The sequence below is a fragment of the Sorex fumeus genome, unplaced genomic scaffold (assembly GCF_029834395.1).
Source record: "Sorex fumeus unplaced genomic scaffold, SorFum_2.1 ptg000093l, whole genome shotgun sequence".
Taxonomy (NCBI): domain Eukaryota; kingdom Metazoa; phylum Chordata; class Mammalia; order Eulipotyphla; family Soricidae; genus Sorex; species Sorex fumeus.
In genome coordinates, this window is record NW_026606150.1 from 9,833,624 (window position 1) to 9,858,176 (window position 24,553).

General features: G+C 64.2%; 1 protein-coding gene across 1 annotated transcript; it reads left to right on the plus strand.

Annotated features, from left to right (window-relative positions):
* Nucleotides 1-171: 171 nt before the first annotated feature.
* On the plus strand, nt 172-23,124 carry MUC2 (mucin 2, oligomeric mucus/gel-forming). Its single transcript, XM_056131840.1, has 49 exons — nt 172-247; nt 562-829; nt 1,223-1,337; nt 1,456-1,546; nt 1,623-1,732; nt 1,819-2,029; nt 2,115-2,240; nt 2,485-2,602; nt 3,447-3,585; nt 3,668-3,778; nt 3,879-3,948; nt 4,041-4,178; nt 4,454-4,615; nt 4,963-5,057; nt 5,258-5,384; nt 5,565-5,820; nt 5,919-5,971; nt 6,081-6,181; nt 6,391-6,542; nt 6,650-6,788; nt 6,871-6,981; nt 7,065-7,244; nt 7,430-7,669; nt 8,033-8,189; nt 8,284-8,415; nt 8,680-8,827; nt 9,091-9,134; nt 9,339-9,539; nt 10,176-11,424; nt 14,005-14,418; nt 17,369-17,424; nt 17,521-17,762; nt 17,974-18,148; nt 18,225-18,472; nt 18,948-19,131; nt 19,238-19,457; nt 19,779-19,957; nt 20,041-20,110; nt 20,183-20,292; nt 20,375-20,406; nt 21,033-21,210; nt 21,305-21,409; nt 21,483-21,523; nt 21,628-21,750; nt 21,918-22,016; nt 22,174-22,302; nt 22,408-22,447; nt 22,573-22,699; nt 22,880-23,124. The coding sequence occupies exons 1-49, from the start codon at nt 172-174 to the stop codon at nt 23,106-23,108; spliced, it is 8,121 nt and encodes a 2,706-aa protein (XP_055987815.1). The 3' UTR covers nt 23,109-23,124.
* Nucleotides 23,125-24,553: the final 1,429 nt, after the last annotated feature.

Genomic DNA, 24,553 nt, shown 5'->3' on the forward strand with positions numbered 1-24,553 from the left:
GATAAACGTAGATAAGCTGAATCAATATTTCCCCAGGAGCCCCCACAGCTGTCCTCTGGGAGGCTGGCAGGCGCCCCACCCCCGGCCCTCCCCGCCCAGCCCGCCCTCTGCCAGGCATATAAGGCCGGGACCCCGGCCCTCTCTCCGTCTCGCCTGCTCTGCCGAGCCACCATGGGGCTGCCTGCAGCCCGCCTGGTGGCCCTCTGCCTGGCCCTGGCCTCGGCCGGGGCCGACGAGCTCCGAAGAGGTGAGGGGTCAGTGCGGCCGGCTGGGGCCCGCGGTGTCCAGCCGGAGGAGACGGCGGCTGGGGACGGGCGCTCCTCTGCCTCTCTGGGAGGGCAGAGGGGGTTTGGAGGGGACTGTGGTCCTACGGCCGCAGCAGGGACACTGGTCGGGGTCCGGTCATGGGGGCCTGCCCCAGCCCGGAGACTGCAATGCAGGGAGACCCACCCCTCAGCGTTGAGTCGCAGGGCCACGCTGGACACGGCTGGGCCGGAGGCCTGGTGGGCCAAGGGTGGGCAGGGACTGGGCGGCGGGGGCTCACCCTCCACTGCCCCCCAGAAGGCAGGACCCGGAACCACGGCCACAACGTCTGCAGCACCTGGGGCGACTTCCACTACAAGACCTTCGATGGCGACGTCTTCCGCTTTCCTGGCCTCTGCGACTACAACTTTGCGTCTGACTGCCGGGGGGCCTACAAGGAGTTTGCGGTGCACGTGAAGCGCCAGCCGGGCCAGGGCGGCCACCCGCAGCTCGAGTACATCCTGCTCACCGTCAGGGACGACACCGTCTACCTCACCCGCCAGCTGGCCGTGGTGAACGGTGCCATGTGAGTGAGGCACCCAGGGGCACCCAGCCCTGCGCCCGGCCCAGAGAGGGAGCCCTGCGGCAGGACGGCTGGGTGCTGCTTTTTTCCCTGGGGCCCCTGGAGCTGGCTCCCGGGCTTGGGTTACGGCCGGCCGTGCCCGGGGGGCCTCGGCGGCCCCCCCAGCCATTGTCCCCCATTGTCTGGGGAACAATGAGGCCCTCTAAGCCCTTTCCTGCCTGGCTGGTTCCCCACCTGCAGGCTTGGCCTTTCTCTGATCCTGGGATTTGGTTTCCTGCAGGAAGGAGCCCAGCACCCCTCTGCGGGTGGGGGCCGGGGGAGGGGAGAAGGGCAGGGTGGGCAGGACGGCTGGGGCCGAGACACCGACACCCCCGCACGCTTGCCGGTCCACCCCAGGGTCAGCACGCCGCATTACAGCCCGGGACTCCTCATTGAGAGGAACGACGCCTACACCAAGGTGTACTCGCGCGCCGGCCTGTCCCTCATGTGGAACCGCAAGGACTCGCTCATGGTGAGTGCACGGGGGCCCTGCCCGCTCGTGCTGGGTGCACCGGGGCCCTTGCTCCGGGGCCCCTCCGCCAACTGGGCTCGAGGGACACCCACCCACTCCCTGCCCTTTCCCCCCACAGCTGGAACTGGACAGCAAGTTCCGGAACCATACGTGTGGCCTCTGCGGGGACTTCAATGGCTATCAGACCTATTCCGAGTTCCTGTCCGATGGTGAGGGGGCTCCCAGGGCAGCGGTGGGGGGCTGCTAGGCGGTGCTGGGGCCGCTGACAGGGTGCCTCTGCCCCAGGGGTGTCCTTCAGTGCCCTGGAGTTCGGGAACATGCAGAAGATCAACAAGCCCGAGGCCATGTGTGAGGACCCTGAGGAGGTCCAGGCCCCCAAGTCCTGCTCAGAGCACGTGAGTGGGGACCCCCCACGGGGGCAGAGCCGGGCAGCCCATTTCCCGGGCACCCCCACGCCACCGAGCCTCTCCTGTCTCCCCAGCGAGAGGAGTGCGAGCGGCTGCTGAGCCTGCCGGCCTTCGAGGACTGCCAGAGCCGCGTGGCCCGGGAGCTGTACGTGGAGGCCTGCATGCAGGACCGCTGCCAGTGCCCCGAGGGCGACGCCTGCGTCTGCAGCACCCTGGCCGAGTTCTCCCGCCAGTGCTCTCACGCCGGCGGGCGCCCCGACAACTGGAGGACCCCCACGCTCTGCCGTAAGTGGGGCCCCGGCAGGGCAGGCTGGGCGGGCTGGCCCCACCCCCTGGGCCCACCCCCCTCACTTGCGCCTTTGTCTTGCAGCCAAGAGCTGCCCACAGAACATGGTTTATCTGGAGAGCGGCTCACCCTGCATGGACACCTGCTCCCACCTGGAGGTCAGCAGCCTGTGTGAGGAGCACAGCATGGACGGCTGCTTCTGCCCTGAAGGTGCGTGGCAGGGGCACAGGAGACAGGCAGCCCCCCCTGCACCGGGGGACCGCGGCCAGGGGAGGGAGGCAGTGGGAGGAGGTCCCCACACGGCGGGGCGCCGGGGAGCACCTCGGGCCACCCTCCGGGTCCTCCGTGGAAGCACCTCCTTGTGCTCCAAGCGTGGGGTCACAGAGATGCCTGCCTCCCCTGACTCCCCCACCTCGGGGGCTCCTGAGAGTAATGGCTCATGCTGACTGTGCAGGCACCGTGTTTGACGACATTGCCGGCAGTGGCTGCATCCCAGTCAGCCAGTGTCACTGCAAACTGCACGGCCACCTCTACGCCCCGGGCCAGCAGGTCACCAACGACTGCGAGCAGTGGTACGTGCCAGGCGGGGGTTCACAAAGGCGGGACAGCGCAGCGGGGGCGGAGTCTGGGTGGGGGCGGAGTCTGGGAGGGGGCGGGGCCCAGCACCTACATAGGCCAGACAGCGCAGCGGGGGCGGAGTCTGGGCGGGGGGCGGAGTCTGGGAGGGGGCGGGGCCCAGCACCTACATAGGCCAGACAGCGCAGCGGGGGCGGAGTCTGGGCGGGGGCGGAGTCTGGGAGGGGCGGGGCCCAGCACCTACATAGGCCAGACAGCGCAGCGGGGCGGAGTCTGGGCAGGGGCGGAGTCTGGGAGGGGCGGGGCCCAGCACCTACATAGGCCAGACAGCGCAGCGGGGGCGGAGTCTGGGCGGGGGCGGAGTCTGGGAGGGGCGGGGCCCAGCACCTACATAGGCCAGACAGCGCAGCGGGGGCGGAGTCTGGATGGGACGGGGCGGGGCTCATTTGCATAGGCCAGACATCGCAGCGGGGGTGGAGCCTGGGTGGGAGGGGGCGGGGCTCATCTACATAGGCCAGACAGCGCCGCGGGGGCGGAGTCTGGGCGGGGGGCGGAGTCTGGGCGGGGCCCAGCACCTACATAGGCCAGACGGCGCAGCGGGGGCGGAGTCTGGATGGGAGGGGCGGGGCTCATTTGCATAGGCCAGACATCGCAGCGGGGGTGGAGCCTGGGTGGGGGGGCGGGGCTCATCTACATAGGCCAGACAGTGCAGCAGGGGCGGGGCCTGGGCGGGAGGGGGCGGGGCCCAGCGTCCACTTTGGCTTCAGAGGACAGCAGGGTGGGGCTCTTCTGAGGCAGGGGAGGAGGGCGGGACCTGACGGTCTCCCTGCTGCTCTCCAGCGTTTGCAGTGCTGGCCGCTGGCATTGCAAGGACCTCCCCTGCCCCGGAACCTGCGCCCTGGAGGGCGGCTCCCACATCACCACCTTCGACGGGAAGAAGTACACCTTCCACGGGGACTGTTACTACGTGCTGGCAAAGGTAAGGTGGGGCGGTGGCGGGCGGGCGCGGGGCTGGAGAGGGGCTGGACTGGCCCGTTGGCTCAAGCTTCCGGCCTTTGCAGGGTGAGCACAACGACTCCTATGCCCTCCTGGGTGAGCTGGCCCCCTGCGGCTCCACGGACAAGCAGACGTGCCTCAAGACTGTGGTGCTGCTCCTGGACAGGAAGAAGAACGTGGGTGCCCCCCCGCCCCCCCCCCCCCCCGCCCCGCCCCGCCCCACCCTGGCCCCTGCCTCCAGGCCCACTCAGCCCTGGGTCCCCTGCTTCCCTACAGGTGGTGTCCTTCAAGTCTGATGGCAGTGTGCTGCTGAATGAGCTGAGGGTGAACCTGCCACATGTCACTGGTGAGTCCTGCTGGCGGCTGGGGGTGGGGACGCCCCCACCTCCTGCTGGGGCACAGACCTCACCTGGCAGCCCTGTCTGGCCCTCCTTGCAGCGAGCTTCTCCATCTTCCAACCATCCTCCTACCACATCATCGTGAACACGGCCTTCGGCCTGCGGCTGCAGCTGCAGCTGGTGCCTGTCCTGCAGCTCTTCGTGAGCCTGGAGCAGGCTGCACAGGGCCACGTGCAGGGTGAGTGACCCCCGGCCCAGACCTGGGCGTGCAGGGCAAGTGACCCCAACTGAGACCTGGGAATGTAGGGCGAGTGTCCCCTGGCCCAGACCTGGGCGTGCAGGGCAAGTGACCCCAACCGAGACATGGGAATGTAGGGCGAGTGACCCCCAGCCCAGACTTGGGCGTGCAGGGCGAGTGACCCCTGGTCCCAGGCGTTCAGGGTGAGAGACCCTTTGGACCCCAATTCTTGGCATGCCACCTCCTGAGCCCGTTAACCTCCTCTGGCCCTTCAGGTCTCTGTGGAAACTTCAACGGTCTGGCGGGTGATGACTTCAAGACGCCGGGTGGGCTGGTGGAAGCCACTGGGGCTGGCTTTGCTAACACCTGGAAGGCCCAGTCCAGTTGCCATGACCAGCTCGACTGGCTGGACGACCCCTGCTCTCTCAACATCGAGAGCGGTGAGCTGCACCTGCCTTGCTCGGGGGCTCCTGCTGGGAGGGCCTGGAGGAGGGTGGGGCCCACCCCTGCATACGTACCTCTGGGTCTCGGGGCCCAGGGTACAGATGGCAGACTGCCACCTGCCAAGGCAGGGCAGCCCTGGCCGGGGGGCTGGGCCAAAAAGGCTGTGGTGCTGGACAGTTCGGCCTGCCTGCCACCCTCATACCCGGGAAGCCAGGCCCCCTCTCTGCCTGGCCCCATCCTGGGCCGACCTGGGGGAGCCTGAGCTGGACCCGCAGTGGCAGCTGTTGCTCTGCCGGGGGTACTGGCCATGGGCGCCCCACTGAAGTGTCCACCCCTGCAGCCAACTATGCCGAGCACTGGTGCTCCCTGCTCCGGAAGGCTGAGACGCCCTTTGCCAGGTGCCACTCGGCTGTGGACCCCGCGGAGTATTACAAGGTGCGCACGGCCAGCCCCACCCCACCCCACCCCACCCCATGGTCTGACCTGCTGCCAGGTGGCTCCTGTTGCAGGTGGCTGAGACTGTACATGGGAGCGTGTGGTGTGTGTCAAGTGTGTGCTCACCTGCGTGAGTGCGTGTGTGTGTGCACCCGTCGGGTGCTGGGATGCGGCCCTCATCCCCCCTCCTGTCTGTCCAGAGGTGCAAATACGATGCGTGTAACTGCCAGAACAGTGAGGACTGCATGTGTGCGGCTCTGTCTTCCTACGCCCGTGCCTGCGCTGCCAAGGGCGTCATGCTGTGGGGCTGGCGGGAGCGCGTCTGCAGTGAGTGCCCCACGGGCCCCCTGGGTGCCTGGGAGGGTTCTGCTGCCACCCTCGGCATGGCAGAGGGCCACCCTGGGTATCTCTGCTGACAGGAGTGACCCGCACAGACAGAGGAGGACAGAGGTGGCTGGGCAGAGGGGCCTCTGGCTGTGACTCACCCCTCCTGTGTTCTTCCTGCAGACAAGGACGTGGGCTCCTGCCCCAACTCCCAGGTTTTCCTCTACAACCTGACCACCTGCCAGCAGACGTGCCGCTCCCTGTCTGAGCCCGACTCCCACTGCCTCCGTGGCTTCGCGCCAGTGGACGGCTGCGGCTGTCCCGACCACACCTTCCTGGACGAGAAAGGCCGCTGCGTGCCCGTGGCCAAGTGCTCCTGCTACCACCATGGCCTCTACCTGGAGGCCGGCGAGGTGGTCCTGCGTCAGGAGGAACGCTGGTGGGTGCACTGGGGCAGGGACAGGGTCACTGAGGACCACTTGCCCCAGACCCTCCTGCAACCAGTCCCGGCTCACCCCTGCTCCCTCTTGCTCATAGTGTCTGCAAGAACGGGAGGCTGCACTGCATGCAGGTCAAGCTGCTGGGTCAGAGTAAGTGTGCTGGGCCATGTGTCCCCCCCTTCCCCCATCACTGCCCTCCCGCAGGCCCCGCCCCCAGCCTGCCCCATTCTCAAGCTCAGTGACCCCTGGGGCCCTGTAGGTTGTGCCACCCCAAAGATCCACGTGGACTGCAACAACCTGACCGCCCTGGCCACCCGGAGTCCTCGAGCCATCAGCTGTCAGACCCTGGCCGCAGGCTACGTAAGTGCAGGGAGGTGACCCCATGGCGCCGAGGGGCCAAGGCCCCTGGCACTGGGTTTTCTGTCCCTGGGGGCGGGGCCAGGCCGTTGCCCGGGATGCCGTTCCTTTGGGGGAGGCCTGGCTGCTGGCCTTCTCCACATCCGGGGCAGCAGGGGAAGGGGGCCTGGTCTCGGTGGGCCTGCTGCTCATCCCGCCCCTCTGTGCCCCAGTATCACACGGGCTGCGTGAGCGGCTGCGTGTGCCCCGAGGGAAAGCTGGACGATGGGCGGGGCGGCTGTGTGGTGGAGGAGGACTGTCCCTGCGTGCACAACAAGGACCTCTTCTCCCCCGGGGACGAGATCAAGGTGGACTGCAACACTTGGTGAGTGGCCTCCTGCTGACGTGGGGGCGCGGCGGGGGTCCCTCAGGACAGGCGGGGTGGCAGCTTGGGGCGCCGGGCCCCTGTACACCCGTGTTCGCTGTCCACAGCACGTGCCGGAAAGGGCGCTGGGCATGCACTCAGAACGTCTGCTACGGCACCTGCACCATCTACGGCAGCGGCCACTACATCACCTTCGACGGGAAGTACTACGACTTCGACGGGCACTGCTCCTACGTGGCGGCTCAGGTGCGGCGGGGTGGAGGGCTGGGGCCTGGGGCAGGCTCCCGGGCGCCCACAGGGCCTGGCTCACGCTCTCCGGCACCCACAGGACTACTGCGGTCACAACTCCTCCGGGGGCACCTTCAGCATCGTCACCGAAAACGTGCCCTGCGGCACCACCGGCGTCACCTGCTCCAAGGCCATCAAGATCTTCCTGGGGGTGAGTGAGCCCCCGCACTCTGGGCGCACGGTCTTGGGGACCCCCCGGAGCCGGCCGATGACAGGGCCTCTCTCCTGGCACAGAAAACAGAGCTGAAGCTGGAAGACAAGCACCGCGTGGTGATTCAGAGGGACCAGGGCCACCACGTGACCTACACCACTCGGGAAGTGGGCCAGTACCTGGTGGTGGAGGCCAGCCTCGGCATCATCGTGATCTGGGACAAGAAGACCACCATCTTCATCAAGCTCGCCCCTTCCTACAAGGTGAGCGGCCACCCGTCCACGGAGCCCCCACCTTATCCAGGCCCCACCTCCCGGCCCCGCCCACACGCCCAGGCCACGCCCACAAGGCCACACCCACCGGCGCTGGCTCCACCCATTCCCCTAGGCCACGCCCCACATCAGGCCCCGCCCTCCCAGACTCACCCTGCCGCGTTCCCCCTCCGCAGGGCACAGTGTGCGGCTTGTGCGGCAACTTCGACCAACGCTCCAACAATGAGTTCACCACCCGGGACCACATGGTGGTGGACAGCGAGCTGGATTTCGGGAACAGCTGGAAGGAGGCCCCCACGTGCCCCGACGTGAGCAGCACCCCTGACCCATGCACCAAGAACCCACACCGCCGCTCCTGGGCCGAGAAACAGTGCAGCATCATCAAGAGCTCCACGTTCGAGATCTGCCACGGAAAGGTGGGCGGGGAGAGCGCTGGGCGGTGGGTGGGACGTGGGGACCGTGCCTGGGGCAGGCCGTCCAGCTGCAGCGGTCCCCGGGACCCCTGAGCTGCTACCCGGTGCTCCCCAGGGCCCTTCTTTGGGGTCCCAGCCTCCACTCACTTCTGAGGAGGTGGGAAGGGTGCAGAGCCCCCAAAACCTCGGCAGCCCTCAGACCCACGTGGGGACAGTCAGGACGGGCACCCCCCCACTCTGAGGGCTGGGCGGCGCCACGGAGGGTCTGGGAGGCCCGTGCTGGGCTCTGCCCCATCCCCGGCCGGCACCTGCAGGGTCCTGTGCAGGGGGCGCAGCACTGACCCAGGCATCGGGGCTTCCCCGCAGGTGGACCCCAGGCCCTTCTACGAGGCCTGCGTACACGACTCGTGCTCCTGCGACTCGGGCGGGGACTGTGAATGCTTCTGCTCGGCCGTGGCCTCGTACGCCCAGGAGTGCACCAAGGAGGGTGCCTGCGTGTTCTGGAGGACGCCCGACCTGTGCCGTGAGTGCCCATCTGCCAGGGCTGTCCCGTCTGTCCTGGGCCCTGCTGTCCGGGCTCAGGCCCCGCTAACGCTGGCCCCCGCTCCACCCCGCAGCCATCTTCTGCGACTACTACAACCCCCGGGACGAGTGCGAGTTCCACTACGAGCCCTGTGGCAACCGCAGCCTGGAGACCTGCAGGACCTACAACGGCATCCACTCCAACATCTCCGTGTCCTACCTGGAGGGTGAGTGCCAGCGGCCACCGCGCTCTGGGGCTGGGGCAGGGGGCACCCAAGCATGAGGTCCAGAGCAGAGGGCACGAGGTGGCACAGGAGGGCCTCAGGTCGGGGGGGCTGGCTGAGGTCATGGGGGGACTTGATCGGCGTGCAGCCCTGCCTGCAAGGCCTGCCTGGCTCCGAGGGTCTTTCTCGAGGCGACATCCGACCGGGTGAGGACCATGGGTAGGGTCTGGGAACACGGTGGTCTGAGCTCATGCTCTGTGCCCGCAGGCTGCTACCCCCGGTGCCCCCAGAACAAGCCCCTCTTTGACGAGGATCTGATGAAGTGCGTGAAGGCAGAGGAGTGTGGCTGCTATGTGGACGACACCCACTACCCCCCAGGAACGTCCATTCCTGCTGAGGACGTCTGCCAGTCTTGGTACGTGAGCTCACACTCTGGGGTGCACCGGGGAGTTGGGCACACACATGCCTTCGTGCACACACACGCCCCCGCCCTTCCCTGGGCAGCCTGGTCACTGACTGCAGTTGGAACCCCCAGCGAGCCGGGTGTGGCGGCCTGGGGGTGTGTCCTCGGCACACAGGGCGGGCGGGCAGGGCCTCAGTGGGTGGGGTTATGCTCAGTGGGCGGGGCCTCCGGCCAGCGGTTGACCTGTCCCCTGCACCCCTGCGCTTGTTTTGCAGTGAATGCAACAACAGTTCACAAGTTGTCTGCCGCCCAGATGAAGGTGAGCTGCGTCCAGCCCCCCCGGGGGCCCGAGTCACAGGCGAGGCACACCCAGGAGGTGCAGGACTCCGGCTCCTTGCGTGGGGTCTCCTGGGCTCCAGGGGGTCTCACCTGGGGCCTGATAGGGGTCCCTTAGGGTTCTGCGGATAAAAGCGGGGGCGGAAGTCTGCCTGTCCCAGTGGTGCTGACGTCCCCTTCCCCACAGGGAAGATTTTCAACTTCACCCAGCATGGCTCCTTCTGCTACTGGGAGATCTGTGGGCCCAACGGGACAACGGTGCCGCACTTCAATATCTGCGTGTCCACCCCGACGCCTTCGACCTACCCAACGTCACCCACCAGCCCTGCGGCCACCACTAGCACTACCACTAGCACCAGCACTGTGCTGACACCCAGCACAGGTGAGGGCCACACAGCTTGGGCCAGGGCTGCTCCTCCCCGCAGACGCCCTGGCCATCAGCCAGGACACAGGGAGGCGCCCTGGGGGTCCCAAATGCTGGCATTTCCCCCGTGGAGACAGCGGAGCCGTGTCCCAGGTTCTGTGGGTGGCTCCAGCTGCTGCCAGCCCATGGCGAGCTCGGGGGTGGGTGGGAGCTCTCTCCATGCCCGGCTAACTAACGCCCTTTTGTCTCCTCTCCTCGGCTGCAGCGTCACCTACTGTTTCAACTACTCCGAGTAAGTTGCTGGTGGCTCCTGCCGGGAAGCCGGGATGCGTGGTGGGGGCCCCCAGCCCCACGTCGGCCTCTTGGTTTCGATGGACTGAGTCCAGGACCACGCGCAGGGGGCTTGAGCGAGTCTGAGGGACAGTTCTATCGGTCAGAACTCCCACCAGATCCTTCCCCTTGGAGGGACGCCCCTTCTGTGACTCACTCATGTCAGCACCACCACCCAAACGGGCTGGTGAGGGGCGGGGCGGGTGTGGGGGCCGGGCCCATCCCTCGGGGGGCCTTCTGGGTGCCATCTCAGCCTTCATCCAGCCCTCAGGCAGTGCTGGTGGGGCTCCCTGGGTCCCCAGGAATAAGAACCCTATTCTCCCTTCCTAGAAGTGTGCTGCTTCTGGTCCGACTGGATTAACGAGGACAGCCCCCACACCGGCGAGGGCGACCACGAGACTTTTGACGAAGTCTGTCGGGCCCCAGAGGACATTGAGTGCCGGTCGGCCACGGAGCCCCACCTCAGCTGGGAGGAGCTGGGCCAGAAGGTGCAGTGTGACGTCTCCTCCGGGCTCGAATGCAAGAACGAAGACCAGTTTGGAAACGGATTATTTGGACTCTGTTACGACTACATGATCCGAGTTAACTGTTGCTTGCCAATGGATGAGTGTCCCGAAACCTCAACCCCGCCTTCCTCGGCTCCAACCACTGCCTCTACCACCACACCTACGGCCTCACCTACCACCTCCCCGACTGCGTCCTCTACCGCGACACCAACAGTCTCCACAACCACTTCTACCACCTCGCCCACCACCGCCTCTACCACCACACCAGCCACATCTCCAACCACGACGCCAACCCACACGCCTCCAGCTGTCTCGTCTACCCCCTCCACAGCGGTTCCGACGACAACATCACCGACCACCTCTGCTACCACCACACCAGCCACGCCAGCCACACCCCCAGCCTCCTCACCAACTACCTCTGCCATCTCAACACCCTGTCACGAGGACTGCAGATGGACGGGCTGGCTGGACTCCGGGAAACCAGGCACTTCCAGACCAGGAGACTACGAACCCGTCGAGGGCGTCTGCAAAAATGAAGACGGCCTGTGGGCAGTGAACATCTCCTGCAGAGCTGTGATGTACCCCAACGTTCCTCTTGAGCAGCTGGGCCAGCAGGTGACCTGTGACCTCACCCAGGGGCTGGTGTGCGAGAATAAGAACCAGAAGCCAGGGGGACCCATACCTCAGCCCTTCTGCATCAACTATGAGATCAACGTCTACTGCTGCGGGCACTGTGGCCCCACAACCACCCCGAAGTCCACCACCCCACCCTCCACGACTACCACCACCGAGACCCCAACGCCAACCACTACGAGCACCTTCACGACCACCACCTCCACGGAGACCCCAACTGCCACACCTACCACTACCTCCACAGAGACCCCAACGCCAACTCCCACCACCACCTCCACGGAGACCCCAACGCCAACTCCCACCACCACCTCCACGGAGACCCCAACGCCAACTCCCACCACCACCTCCACGGAGACCGCAACCCCAACTCCTACCACCACCTCTGGGGAGACCCCAACCCCAACTCCCACCACCACCTCCACAGAGACCCCAACTACAACATCTACCACCCCAGGAACCACAACTCCTACCACCCCTGGGACCACAACCCCACCTGTCAGCACCACAACAACTGTGACCTCAACTCCATCATCCACCACCACCTCCCCTGAGACCACAACTCCATCATCCACCACCACATCCTCTGAGACCCCAACTACAATATCCACCACCTCCCCTGAGACCCCCACTACAACATCCACCACCCCAGGAACCACATCTTCCACCCCAGGGACCTCAACTTCCAACACCCCTGGGACCACAACTCCACCTGTCAGCACCACAACATCAACTGGGACCCCAACTCCAACTCCCACAACCACCTCCCCTGAGACCACAACTTCATCATCCACCACCACCTCTCCTGAGACCCCAACTACAACATCCACCACCCCAGGAACCACATCTCCCACCCCAGGAACCACAACTCCCAACACCCCTGAGAACACAACCCCACCTGTCAGCACCACAACATCAACTGGGACCCCAACTCCAACTCCCACAACCACCTCCCCTGAGACCACAACTCCATCATCCACCACCACCTCCTCTGAGACCCCAACTACAACATCCACCACCCCAGGAACCACATCTTCCACCCCAGGGACCACAACTTCCAACACCCCTGGGACCACAAGTCCACCTGTCAGCACCACAACATCAACTGGGACCCCAACTACAACTCCCACAACCACCTCCCCTGAGTCCACAACTCCATCATCCACCACCACATCCTCTGAGACCCCAACTACAACATCCACCACCCCAGGAACCACATCTTCCACCCCAGGGACCACAACTTCCAACACCCCTGGGACCACAACTCCACCTGTCAGCACCACAACATCAACTGGGACCCCAACTACAACTCCCACAACCACCTCCCCTGAGTCCACAACTCCATCATCCACCACCACATCCTCTGAGACCCCAACTACAACATCCACCACCTCAGGAACCACATCTTCCACCCCAGGGACCACAACTTCCAACACCCCTGGGACCACAACTTCACCTGTCAGCACCACAACATCAACTGGGACCCCAACTCCAACTCCCACAACCACCTCCCCCGAGACCACAACTCCATCATCCACCACCACATCCTCTGAGACCCCAACTACAATATCCACCACCTCCCCTGAGACCCCAACTACAACATCTACCACCCCAGGAACCACATCTCCCACCACTCCAGAGACCACAACTCCCACTGCCCCTGGGACCCCAATCACACCTGTCAGCACCACAACATCGACTGGGACCCCAACTCCAACTCCCACAACCACCTCCCCTGAGACCACAACTTCATCATCCACCACCACCTCTCCTGAGACCACAACTACAACATCCACCACCCCAAAGACCACAATTCCCAGCACCATCTCTACTAACACATCAACTGTGACCCCCACTCTATCCTCCACTACTGTTACCACAACCTCCACAGAGACCCCGACACCAACATCCACCACCACAGGTACCACAACCCCCAGCACTACGATCACTGAGAGCTCAACCCCTACTCCCTCGGTGACGTCAACGATGACACCTACCACTACTACACTGGGAACCTCAACAGCACCCCCTTCCAGCACAGAGACCACCACTCCAACCTCCTTGACAACCACCCCTACCAACTCTCCAACCACCGCTTCTACCACCTCACCAAAGACGCCTATGACTCCAAGCATCCCCTCGACCACCACACCAGTGACCCCTACCTCACAAGTGACACCCACAACTCCAACCACATCTGCCATCTCTACAACAACCTGTGATGAGGACTGCAGATGGACGGGCTGGCTGGACTCCGGGAAACCAGGCACTTCCAGACCAGGAGACTACGAACCCGTCGAGGGCGTCTGCAAAAATGAAGACGGCCTGTGGGCAGTGAACATCTCCTGCAGAGCTGTGATGTACCCCAACGTTCCTCTTGAGCAGCTGGGCCAGCAGGTGACCTGTGACCTCACCCAGGGGCTGGTGTGCGAGAATAAGAACCAGAAGCCAGGGGGACCCATACCTCAGCCCTTCTGCATCAACTATGAGATCAACGTCTACTGCTGCGGGCACTGTGGCCCCACAACCACCCCGAAGTCCACCACCCCACCCTCCACGACTACCACCACCGAGACCCCAACGCCAACCACTACGAGCACCTTCACGACCACCACCTCCACGGAGACCCCAACCCCAACCCCGAGCACCTTCACCACCACCTCCACGGAGACCCCAACCCCAACATCCACCACTCCAGAAACCACAATTACCACCACTACCCCCTCTACAACAACCCCCAGAACCTTCACCACCACCACCTCCACAGAGACCCCAACCCCAACCCCTGCCATTACCACCACCACCTCCACAGAGACCACAACTCCTACATCTGTGCCCCCAGAAGTCACAACTCCCACCACAACCACAACAACCACTGAGACCCCAACACCAACTCCCAGCATTGAAACTGGCACCACATCGAGTCAGACCACAAGCCCGACTACCAAGACCCCAGGTACCACAACTCCCACCACCTCCACTGAGACCCCAACTCCATCAACCACCACCACCTCCACTGAGACCCCAACCTCAACTCCCACAACCACCTCCACTCAAACCGCAACTGCAACACCTACTACCACCTCCACTGAGACCCCAACCCCAACTCCCACCACCACTTCCACAGAGACACCAACCCCAACTCCCACCACCACCTCCACGGAATCCCCAACCCCAACTCCCACCACCACCTCCACGGAATCCCCAACCCCAACTCCCACCACCACTTCCACGGAGACCCCAACTCCATCATCCACTGCAACTTCCACGGAGACGCCAACTACAACATCCACCACCCCAGGAACCACATCTCCCACCACACCAGGGGACACAACTCCCACCACCTCTGGGACCCCAACGGCACCTGTCAGCACCACAACATCAACTGGGACCCCAACTCCAACTCCCACAACCACCTCCCCTGAGACCACAACTTCATCATCCACCACCACCTCTCCTGAGACCACAACTACAACATCCACCACCCCAGGAACCACATCTCCCACCCCAGGAACCACAACTCCCAACACCCCTGAGAACACAACCCCACCTGTCAGCACCACAACATCAACTGGGACCCCAACTCCAACTCCCACAACCACCTCCCCTGAGTCCACAACTCCATCATCCACCACCACCTCCTCTGAGACCCCAACTACAATATCCACCACCTCCCCTGAGACCCCAACTACAACATCTACCACCCCAGGGACCACAACTCCCACCACCTCAGGGACCACAACTCCACCTGTCAGCACCACAACATCAACTGGGACCCCAACTGTGTCATCCACCATCACCTCGCCTGGGACCTCAACTCCATCATCCACCACCCCAGGAACCACATCTCCCACCACTCCAGAGACCACAACTCCCACTGCCCCTGGGACCCCAATCACACCTGTCAGCACCACAACATCGACTGGGACCCCAACTCCAACTCCCACAACCACCTCCCCTGAGACCACAACTTCATCATCCACCACCACCTCTCCTGAGACCACAACTACAACATCCACCACCCCAGGAAACACATCTCCCACCACCCCAGAGAACACAACCTCACCTCTCAGCACCACAACATCAACTGGGACCCCAACTCCAACTCCCACAACCACCTCCCCTGAGATCTCAACTCCATCACCCACCACCACCTCCCCTGAGACCCCAACTACAACATCTACCACCACAGGAACCACATCTCCCACCCCAGGAACCACAACTCCCAACACCCCTGAGACCTCTACCCCACCTGTGAGCACCACAACATCAATTGGGACCCCAACCCCAACTCCCACCACCACCTCCACGGAGACCCCAACCCCAACTCCCACCACCACCTCCACAGAGACCCCAACCCCAACTCCCACCACCACCTCCACGGAGACCCCAACCCCAACTCCCACCACCACTTCCACGGAGACCCCAACCCCAATTCCCACCACCACCTCCTCTGAGGCCACAACTACAACATCCACCACCCCAGGAAACACATCTCCCACCACCCCAGAGATCACAACCTCACCTGTCAGCACCACAACATCAACTGGGACCCCAACTCCAACTCCCACAACCACCTCCCCTGAGTCCACAACTCCATCATCCACCACCACATCCTCTGAGACCCCAACTACAACATCCACCACCCCAGGAACCACATCTTCCACCCCAGGGACCACAACTTCCAACACCCCTGGGACCACAACTCCACCTGTCAGCACCACAACATCAACTGGGACCCCAACTCCAACTCCCACAACCACCTCCCCTGAGACCACAACTCCATCATCCACCACCACCTCCCCTGAGACCCCAACTACAACATCCACCACCTCAGGAACCACATCTTCCACCCCAGGGACCACAACTTCCAACACCCCTGGGACCACAACTTCACCTGTCAGCACCACAACATCAACTGGGACCCCAACTCCAACTCCCACAACCACCTCCCCTGAGACCACAACTTCATCATCCACCACCACCTCTCCTGAGACCCCAACTACAACATCCACCACCTCAGGAACCACATCTTCCACCCCAGGGACCACAACTTCCAACACCCCTGGGACCACAACTTCACCTGTCAGCACCACAACATCAACTGGGACCCCAACTCCAACTCCCACAACCACCTCCCCTGAGACCACAACTTCATCATCCACCACCACCTCTCCTGAGACCCCAACTACAACATCCACCACCTCAGGAACCACATCTTCCACCCCAGGGACCACAACTTCCAACACCCCTGGGACCACAACTTCACCTGTCAGCACCACAACATCAACTGGGACCCCAACTCCAACTCCCACAACCACCTCCCCTGAGACCACAACTTCATCATCCACCACCACCTCTCCTGAGACCCCAACTACAACATCTACCACCAAAGGAACCACATCTCCCACCCCAGGAACCACAACTCCCAACACCCCTGAGACCTCTACCCCACCTGTGAGCACCACAACATCAACTGGGACCCCAACCCCAACCCCCACCACCACCTCCACAGAGACCCCAACCCCAACTCCCACTACCACCTCCACGGAGACCCCAACCCCAACTTCCACCACCCCAGGGACCCCACCCCCTAGCACTATCTCTACTACCACATCACCTGTGACTCCTACAACAACGCCCACTACCTCAGAGGTCACGACTCCCACCCGCACTGCCACCACCACTGTGCCCTCATCCCCGACCCTCGGCATTGTCACCAGTCCTCACCCAGAGACCGTCACAGTACCTCCTCTGGAGCTCACCACGACCGGAACCCCTCCTATGTCCTCCACCACCACGAGACCTACCACTCCAGGGACTTCTAGCACGCCACCATCGACTCCGCTTCGTCCAAGCAGCACCCCTCCAGGTACCGACCTCTATGGGGGTCTGGGGGGACTCTCCCGCCCCTGCTACCCGCCCAGAGTGTTGCAGAGGCCCCTGCTCATCTGTGCCCCTTTGAGGGCAGGGAGGGCGCGCTGCCCACCAGCTCCGGGTGGGAGCAGAGGCCGCGCATGGGCCTTTGGGTCCTTGGCAGCATCTCACAGGCAGACCTGGATTCCGTGTGGCCGAATGCCAGCCCGGCAGCTGTGGGCCTGCCTGCCACATGCTGCCCGTCTCACGGCTCCCCCATCCTGCAGGCACCCCAGAGACCACCTCCAGCAGAGCAACCACATCTGTGCCCCCCTCGCCCACCACGAGCCCCGGCTCCACTCCCACATCCCCTCCTGCGACTGTGACCACGACCACCACAGGAACCACACCTGCGACCGGACACACCTCCATCACGACCCAGACCAGCACCACCATGGTGTCCAGCATGACGCCCTCCACCGTGAGCCCCATCGTCACGCCCAGCATCAGTCAGACCACAGGCTCCAACACCCCCATCTCCACACAGAAGTACTGCTGCGTGCTCAACGACACCTACTTCGCTCCAGGTGCGGGGCCCCGGGGCGCAGGCCACCGGGGCTGGGTGTGGGGCTGCAGGAGGTGGGCAGCCCAGGGTGGACGGCGGTAAGAATGTGACCTTGCAGGGGAGGTGGTGTACAACGGGACCCACGGAGGCATCTGCTACTATGTCAACTGCTCCGAGAACTGCACCTTCCAGTTCTTCAACTGGTCATGCCCCTCCACTCCTCCGCCCACGTCCACGCCCACCAAACCCACACCCTCCTCGTCACCCAGCACCAGCACACCTGCCTCCCAGACCCCCACTACCACCCCATCAACCACCCCCAAGATCCCCGGCTGCCCAGACTTCGACCCTCCCAGACAGGTGAGTGACTGGGGTGGGGGACTGGTGTTTCCCTGCTCTGCCCCCACCAGGGCCTGCAGTCCTGGGCACGGCTCTGCAGGCACTGTGGACACTGCTGCCCCAGGCTGCATGGCCCTTGTTGGCTGCCTCCTGGGCTATGCACGGCCCCTCCTGGTGGGCCTCCTCGCGGGACCCGTGGGGGCTGACCGTGCCCACCTGGGTGTCCTTTCAGGAAAATGAGACGTGGTGGCTGTGTAACTGCACCCAGGCCATCTGCAAGCACGACAACACAGTGGAGCTGGTGCAGGTGGAGTGCAAGCCACCGCCCATGCCCACCTGCTCCAACGGCCTGACGCCAGTGCGCGTCATGGATCCCGACGGCTGCTGCTGGCACTGGGAGTGCGACTGTAAGCCCCCCCACGCGGCCCTGTCCCGGTGTCCCTGCTTCCCCCGGCCCCTCCTCACCTGCCCCTCCTCCCGCAGGCTACTGCACGGGCTGGGGAGACCCCCACTACGTCACCTTCGACGGGCTGTACTACAGCTACCAGGGCAACTGCACGTACGTGCTGGTGGAGGAAATCGTCCCCACGGTGGACAACTTCGGGGTCTACATCGACAACTACCACTGCGACCCCACTGACCAGGTGTCCTGTCCGCGCACGCTCATCGTGCGCCACGAGACCCAGGAGGTGCTGCTCAAGACCGTGAGCATGGCGCCCATGGTGGTGCAGGTAGGTGCCGCCGCCCTCCCGCTGCCCACCAGCCCTCCCCGAGGACCCAGCCTAAGAATTCTTGGGCCTTGAGGCGAGCTTCGTCTGCCCAGGGCCTGGCCCCGCCCACCGGGGGCCTGGCCCCGCCCACCGGGGGGGCCTGGCCCCGCCCACCGGGGGGCCTGGCCCCGCCCACCCATGACTCAGCCCCAACAGGACCTGGCCACGCCCAACAGGACCTGGCCACGCCCACCAGGGCCTGGCCCCGCCCACCCACGGCTCAGCCCCAACAGGACCTGGCCACGCCCACCAGGGCCTGGCCCCGCCCACCCACGGCTCAGCCCCAACAGGACCTGGCCACGCCCACCAGGGCCTGGCCACGCCCACCCCAGGCCTGGCCCCGCCCACAAAGGGCTGGTCTCGCCCACAAGTTCGTGCCCGGTCCCCCACAGGACCTAACCCCACCCAGCCGCCTTCTGACACCCATTGTCCCCAGGTGCAAGTGAACAAGCAGGCCGTGGCCCTGCCTTACAAGAAGTTCGGCCTGGAAGTGTACGAGTCTGGCATCAACCACGAGGTGTCCATCCCCCGGCTGGACGCGGTCATCTCCTACAACGGCCTGTCCTTCTCCATCCGGCTGCCCTACCATCTCTTCGGCAACAACACCAAGGGCCAGTGTGGTGAGCGGGAGACCCGGAGGGAGTGTGTGGGCGGGGCTGGGAAGGTCGGACTAGGGCCCCAGAGGGCTCGGGGTCCCGGGGTGCAGCTCGGCCCTCGTCCGCCCAGGCACCTGCACCAACAACACGGCGGACGACTGCATGCTGCCCAGTGGGGAGATGGTCTCTGACTGCGAGGTGGCCGCCGACAAGTGGGTGGTGAACGACCCCTCCAAGCCCCACTGCCCACAGTCCAGCTTCACCACCAAGCGCCCGGCCCTCACCACGCCTGGAGGCGGCAGCCCCGGCCAGAGCTGTGCCTCCCCTCTCTGCGACCTCATCATGGGCAGGTGAGCCCAGGCCGCTCAGGCCTGCCGAGGGGCGTCCAGATGGACAGGGACGAACTGTCTGTCGGGGCTAATGCGGGGCCGGTTTGCTGATGGGCTGATCAGGGTCCGATCAGGGACCGAACATGCGGGGAGCGGTGGGGAACCTGCCCCCACCGTGTGGCGGCGGTCCTGACACCGGTGTCCACGCAGCAAAGGGCGTCTGTGTCCGCTCCCCGAGCCCACCTCTGGCGCTCCCCGCTCTCTGGCCCGGGAGTCCCGGGGGAGCCTGGCCCGGCGGGAGCAGAGGCGGGACCCCGGCATCTTCCGTTTCTCGCTCCACAGCCTGTTCTCCAAGTGCCACAGCCTGGTGCAGCCCCAGCACTACTACGAGGCCTGCGTGTTCGACAGCTGCGTCGTGCCGGGCGAGCACCTCGAGTGCGCCAGCCTGCAGGCCTACGCCACCCTCTGTGCCCACGAGGGCGTCTGCATCGACTGGCGCAACCACACCAACGGCATCTGCTGTGAGTGCCCCACCGTGGGCGCCGAGTCGGGGGGTGCGGGACGGCCTGCCCCTGACGCCGCCCTCTGTTCCCCCCTCCCACAGCGCTGAGCTGCCCGTCCCACAGGGAGTACAGGGCCTGTGGACCCGCCCAGGAGCCCACCTGCAAGTCCAGGTGTGCGTCGGGGAGAGGCGTGGAGGGAGGGTTGTGGGCGGGGCGGCCGTACTGACCCGCTGTGACCCGCAGTGTCCCCGACACCCTGGAGCTGAACGACACCCAGCAGGTGGAAGGTTGCTTCTGTCCCGAGGGCACCATGAGCTACGCCCCCGGCTTCGATGTCTGCGTGGAGTCCTGCGGTAAGGGGTGCCCCTTCCCGCACTCCACGCCAGCCCCTGCCTGCTGTGCTCTGCTAACATGGGCGTTTCTTCTCCCTTCTAGGCTGCGTGGGACCTGACAACGTGCCCAGAGAGGTAGGTCCCCCTGTGGGGCTGCAAGTGCTTCTCCCCTGAGCCCTGAACTTGGGGGCGGGTGGAGATGAGAGCCAGGCAGTCTCAAAGACTAGATCAGGAGTTATTGAAGCCATGAAAGGTTGAGCTGGCAGGGGAAGTCCACCCACCACCACCCACCACCCACCGTCATACACCCCCATCCATCCACCATCTGTCACCAGTCATCCCTACCCATCCAATACCCATCCACCCACCATCCATCCATCCATCCACCATTTATCACCACGCATCCCTATCCACCATCCATCTGCCATTCACCCCCCATCCACCCACCACCCACCCCCATCCATCCACCCATCTGTCCAGCCACCACCTATCTATACCACTGCACAACCGCCCCCTCCCTCCCCTTCAAACGTGTCCATCCATCCCTGCCCCACCTCAGCAACTCGTGGATCACGTGACTTGGTGTCCACACGTGAGCTGTGTTTTTTGTGTTTGCACATGGTGCGTTGGTCACCTGCCAGGCTTGCACAGGGACATGCAGGTGGGTGGGTTCAAGCATAGAGTCAGTCACCGGGCCTCAAGCAGTTGGACAGACACAGGCCCTTGAGGGTGGCCCCAGGCTCACCCCCTTCCTCTTGCAGTTTGGGGAGCACTTTGAGTTCGACTGCAAGGACTGCGTGTGTCTGGAGGGTGGCAGCGGCATCGTCTGCCGTCCCAAGAAGTGCCAGCTGAGCCCAGTGCCCAAGTGCACGGAGGAGGGCACCTACCCCGTCGTCGAGCTCAACCCGGCCCAGCCCTGCTGCAACACCACCACCTGCAGTAAGGGGGGATCCAGGCGCTCTGGTGCTGGGGGACCCGGGTGTGAGGCCTGCCCGTGGGTCACCCGCTCACCACCGCGTCCCCCCTCCCCCAGAATGCAACATCAGCCTCTGCGAGGACAAAGCCCACACCTGTCCGCTGGGCTTCCAGGTGAAGAGGCAGCACGTGGCTGGCAAGTGCTGCCCAGTCTACTCCTGTGGTGAGTGGCCAGGCTGGTGGCTGGTGGGGAGGGGTGGCTGAGCCTGTCTGACCCGAGTCCCTCTGTCCCCCAGAGCCCAAGGGCGTGTGCGTGGTGGGAAATGCCGAGTACCAGGTGAGTGGTACTTTGAGCCTGGTACTTTGGTACCCTTGCTGAGGTGGGGGCGGGGCCCCTTGGGGCAGCCTGGCGGTGGTGCTGACCGGCCTCTGTGCCCACAGCCTGGCTCCCCAGTCTACTCCTCCAAGTGCCAGAAGTGCAATTGCACCAGCCAGAGGAACAACACCACACAGCTCAACATCATCTCCTGCACCCACGTGTCCTGCCCCAGCTCCTGTGACCCCGTATGCACCCACCCTGTGTCCCCTCCCCCATCCTCTCGCCCCGTGAACCCTCGTCCAGGTCCACTTCCCCTCACCCCGTGTTCTCTTCGCCCTGGGCTCCACTCACTCCCCCCACCCCACCCCGTATCCCGCTGCCCCGGGCCCACTGCTGCCCCTGTGTCCTGCAGGGCTTCGAGATGGTTCCGGTCAGTGGGGAGTGCTGCGGGAAGTGTGTACAGACGCACTGTGTCATCAAGCAGCCCAGCGGCCACCACCTCATCCTGCAGGTGTGTTTCCCAGGCTCCTTCCCTGAGAGGCCCGCACAGCCCAGGTCCGCGGTGGGCATCCCCCCACTGCAGCTGGCACCTGTTCCCGGGAGTGCTCCGGACCCCCCTGGGTGTGCTTGGGGGGTCCTGCCAACCTCAGCACTGTCTCTGCCCGCAGCCCGGAGACACGAAGAGTGACCCCAGCAACAACTGTACCTTCTTCAGCTGCGTGAAGATCCATAACCAGCTCATCTCATCTGTCTCCAACATCACCTGCCCCGACTTTGACCCCAGTGCCTGCGTCCCTGTGAGTGTCCCCAGGGGTCCCTGTTAGCCCAGGCAGCCGCCGGGAGGACGGTGGAGTGGGGGCGGGAGGTGCAAGGGGGCAGCCACTGACGTCCCTTTCCCGCAGGGTTCCATCAAGCTCATGCCCAACGGCTGCTGCAAGACCTGTGAGTCCCGGGTGTGGGCAGCCGCGGGGGCTCCGGGGGTGGGGGCGGCCCGGTGCGCGCCGCGTGCGGCGGGAGGGGGGTGGGGAGGGCGGTCGGGCGCGGGACCGAGCCTGGCCTCCCCGCAGGCATCCATCGCAATGAGACGCAAAGGCCCTGCTCCATCGTCCCCGTCACCACGGAGGTCTCGCACGCTGGCTGCACCCGGAACGTCACCATGAACTTCTGCGCAGGCTCCTGCCGCACCTTTGCCAAGTGAGTCCCGGGGGCCGTGGGCGTGGCCACGGGCCGGGCTGGGGCGGGGCCTGGCAGTGGGCGGGGCCACCAGGGCGGGCCAATGGCAGACCAGCCTGTCGGTGGGCGGGGCCGAGAGGGGCAGTGTCGGTGGGCGGAGCCTGCATCTCTGCAGAGGCACCTCAAGCCGCCTTCCTGCAGGTACTCGCTGGAGGCGCAATCCCTGGACCACAAATGCTCTTGCTGCAAGGAGGAGCGCACCAGCCAGCGGGAGGTGATCCTGAACTGCCCCACGGGCAGCACCATCAAGCACACCTACACCCACATTGAGAGCTGCCTGTGCCAGGACACCAGCTGCGAGCCCCAGCGTCGTGGCCCCGGCCGCACCCGCCGCTCGGGTCCCCGCGGCCCACGTCCAGGCCTGGAGTGAGCAGGCTCTGCCGCTGCATCCCCCTGACCCTCTGCGCACCCTTTCCTCCTAAACTGCTTTCTCTCTGCGTATTTATTTTCCAAATCTCAACATCCTTTGCTTCATTGGCAATAAACTTTGACAGATTCAAAGCGTGTGTGTTTCTCTGGGTGCCGGAGGGGTTGGGGGCTGCTTTGTACCTGGTGTGCAGCAGCCCATGGGGTGTCAAAAGGGGTCTCGGGCTGTGGACACCAGGCTCTGCACCTTATCCTTGGTCACCATGTGCACAAGGTGGCCCGGGAGGCAAACTTGGGGTTATAGAATCAACCCCCAAAACCACTTCTCCAGGCCCCTGGAACACAGAGTTCCTGCAGGAAGCCCCTCTAAGCTTACTCCCAAGAGCCCTGAGGAGCCCGGGCAACTTAGCTCCATTTCCTGGGCTTTCACCCGGGATCCACTGGCTGGCGAGTGTGAGTAAACACATGACCGTGTATGTCTGTGTGTGCATGTGCAACTGTGAGCATGCATGTGAGTGCACGTGTGCCTGTACATTCAACTGCATATGTGCCTTGTGTGTGTATGTGCAAGTGTGTGAGTGCATATGTGTAAGCATGTGTGCACACATGTGTGGATGTGCATGCTGTGAGCCTGTGAATGTGTGCATGAACGTGTAAGCATGTGAATGCATTGTTTGCATGTGTAAGCATATGAGTGCATTGCATTTGTGTGTGTGCGTGTACATTGTTTGCATGCGTGTAAGTGTGCATGTGTAAACAGGTGAGTGTGCACTATTTGCATATGTATGAGTGCATGTGTGGCTTTATGCATCAGCATATGTATTCTGTATGTGAGCTGCACAGTGCCGACACATGCAAGTTCTGGGTAACCAGATCTGGACTCAGGTTGGCCCCCGAATGGGGCAGCAGGTGGCCCTGTAGGCAGGGTTGTGCTTAGTGCTGGCAGTGCGGCCTGGCCACCTGGACCTGTCCAGGGGCTCAGCCCAACTCTCCTCCAGGCCCCAAGGACCTCCCACCTGGACACGTGGCCCTACAGGCCCGCCATGTTCTGCCCAAAGTGCTTTTTCAAGCCCATCTCCACCTTTCCTCATTCCCAGGTGCCCCTCCTCAAACCCCCCTTTCCTCTTTGCTGTGTCCCAGCCTGTCACCGGGTTATCGGGTTATCAGGCAGGGCCCTGGGGAGACTGTGGGGCCCAGTGTAGGCTGGCAGGGAGCCCGGCCAGGACTCGGGCCAGCGGTGTTCCTCTCATGCCAGAGATTACAGGCTGGCTAAGGGCCAGGTGCAACCGTGCCTGGTCAGCAGGGGGCCCTGTCTGGCACAGACCCTCCACGCCTGCAGCTTGACTGCTGGTCGCTGCACCCTGTGGGCCTGGAGATTGCGGGTCGCAGGGACTGAGGGGCACGTGCAGGGGACATCTTTGAGAGTCGAGATAAGCTACTCCCCGTGGG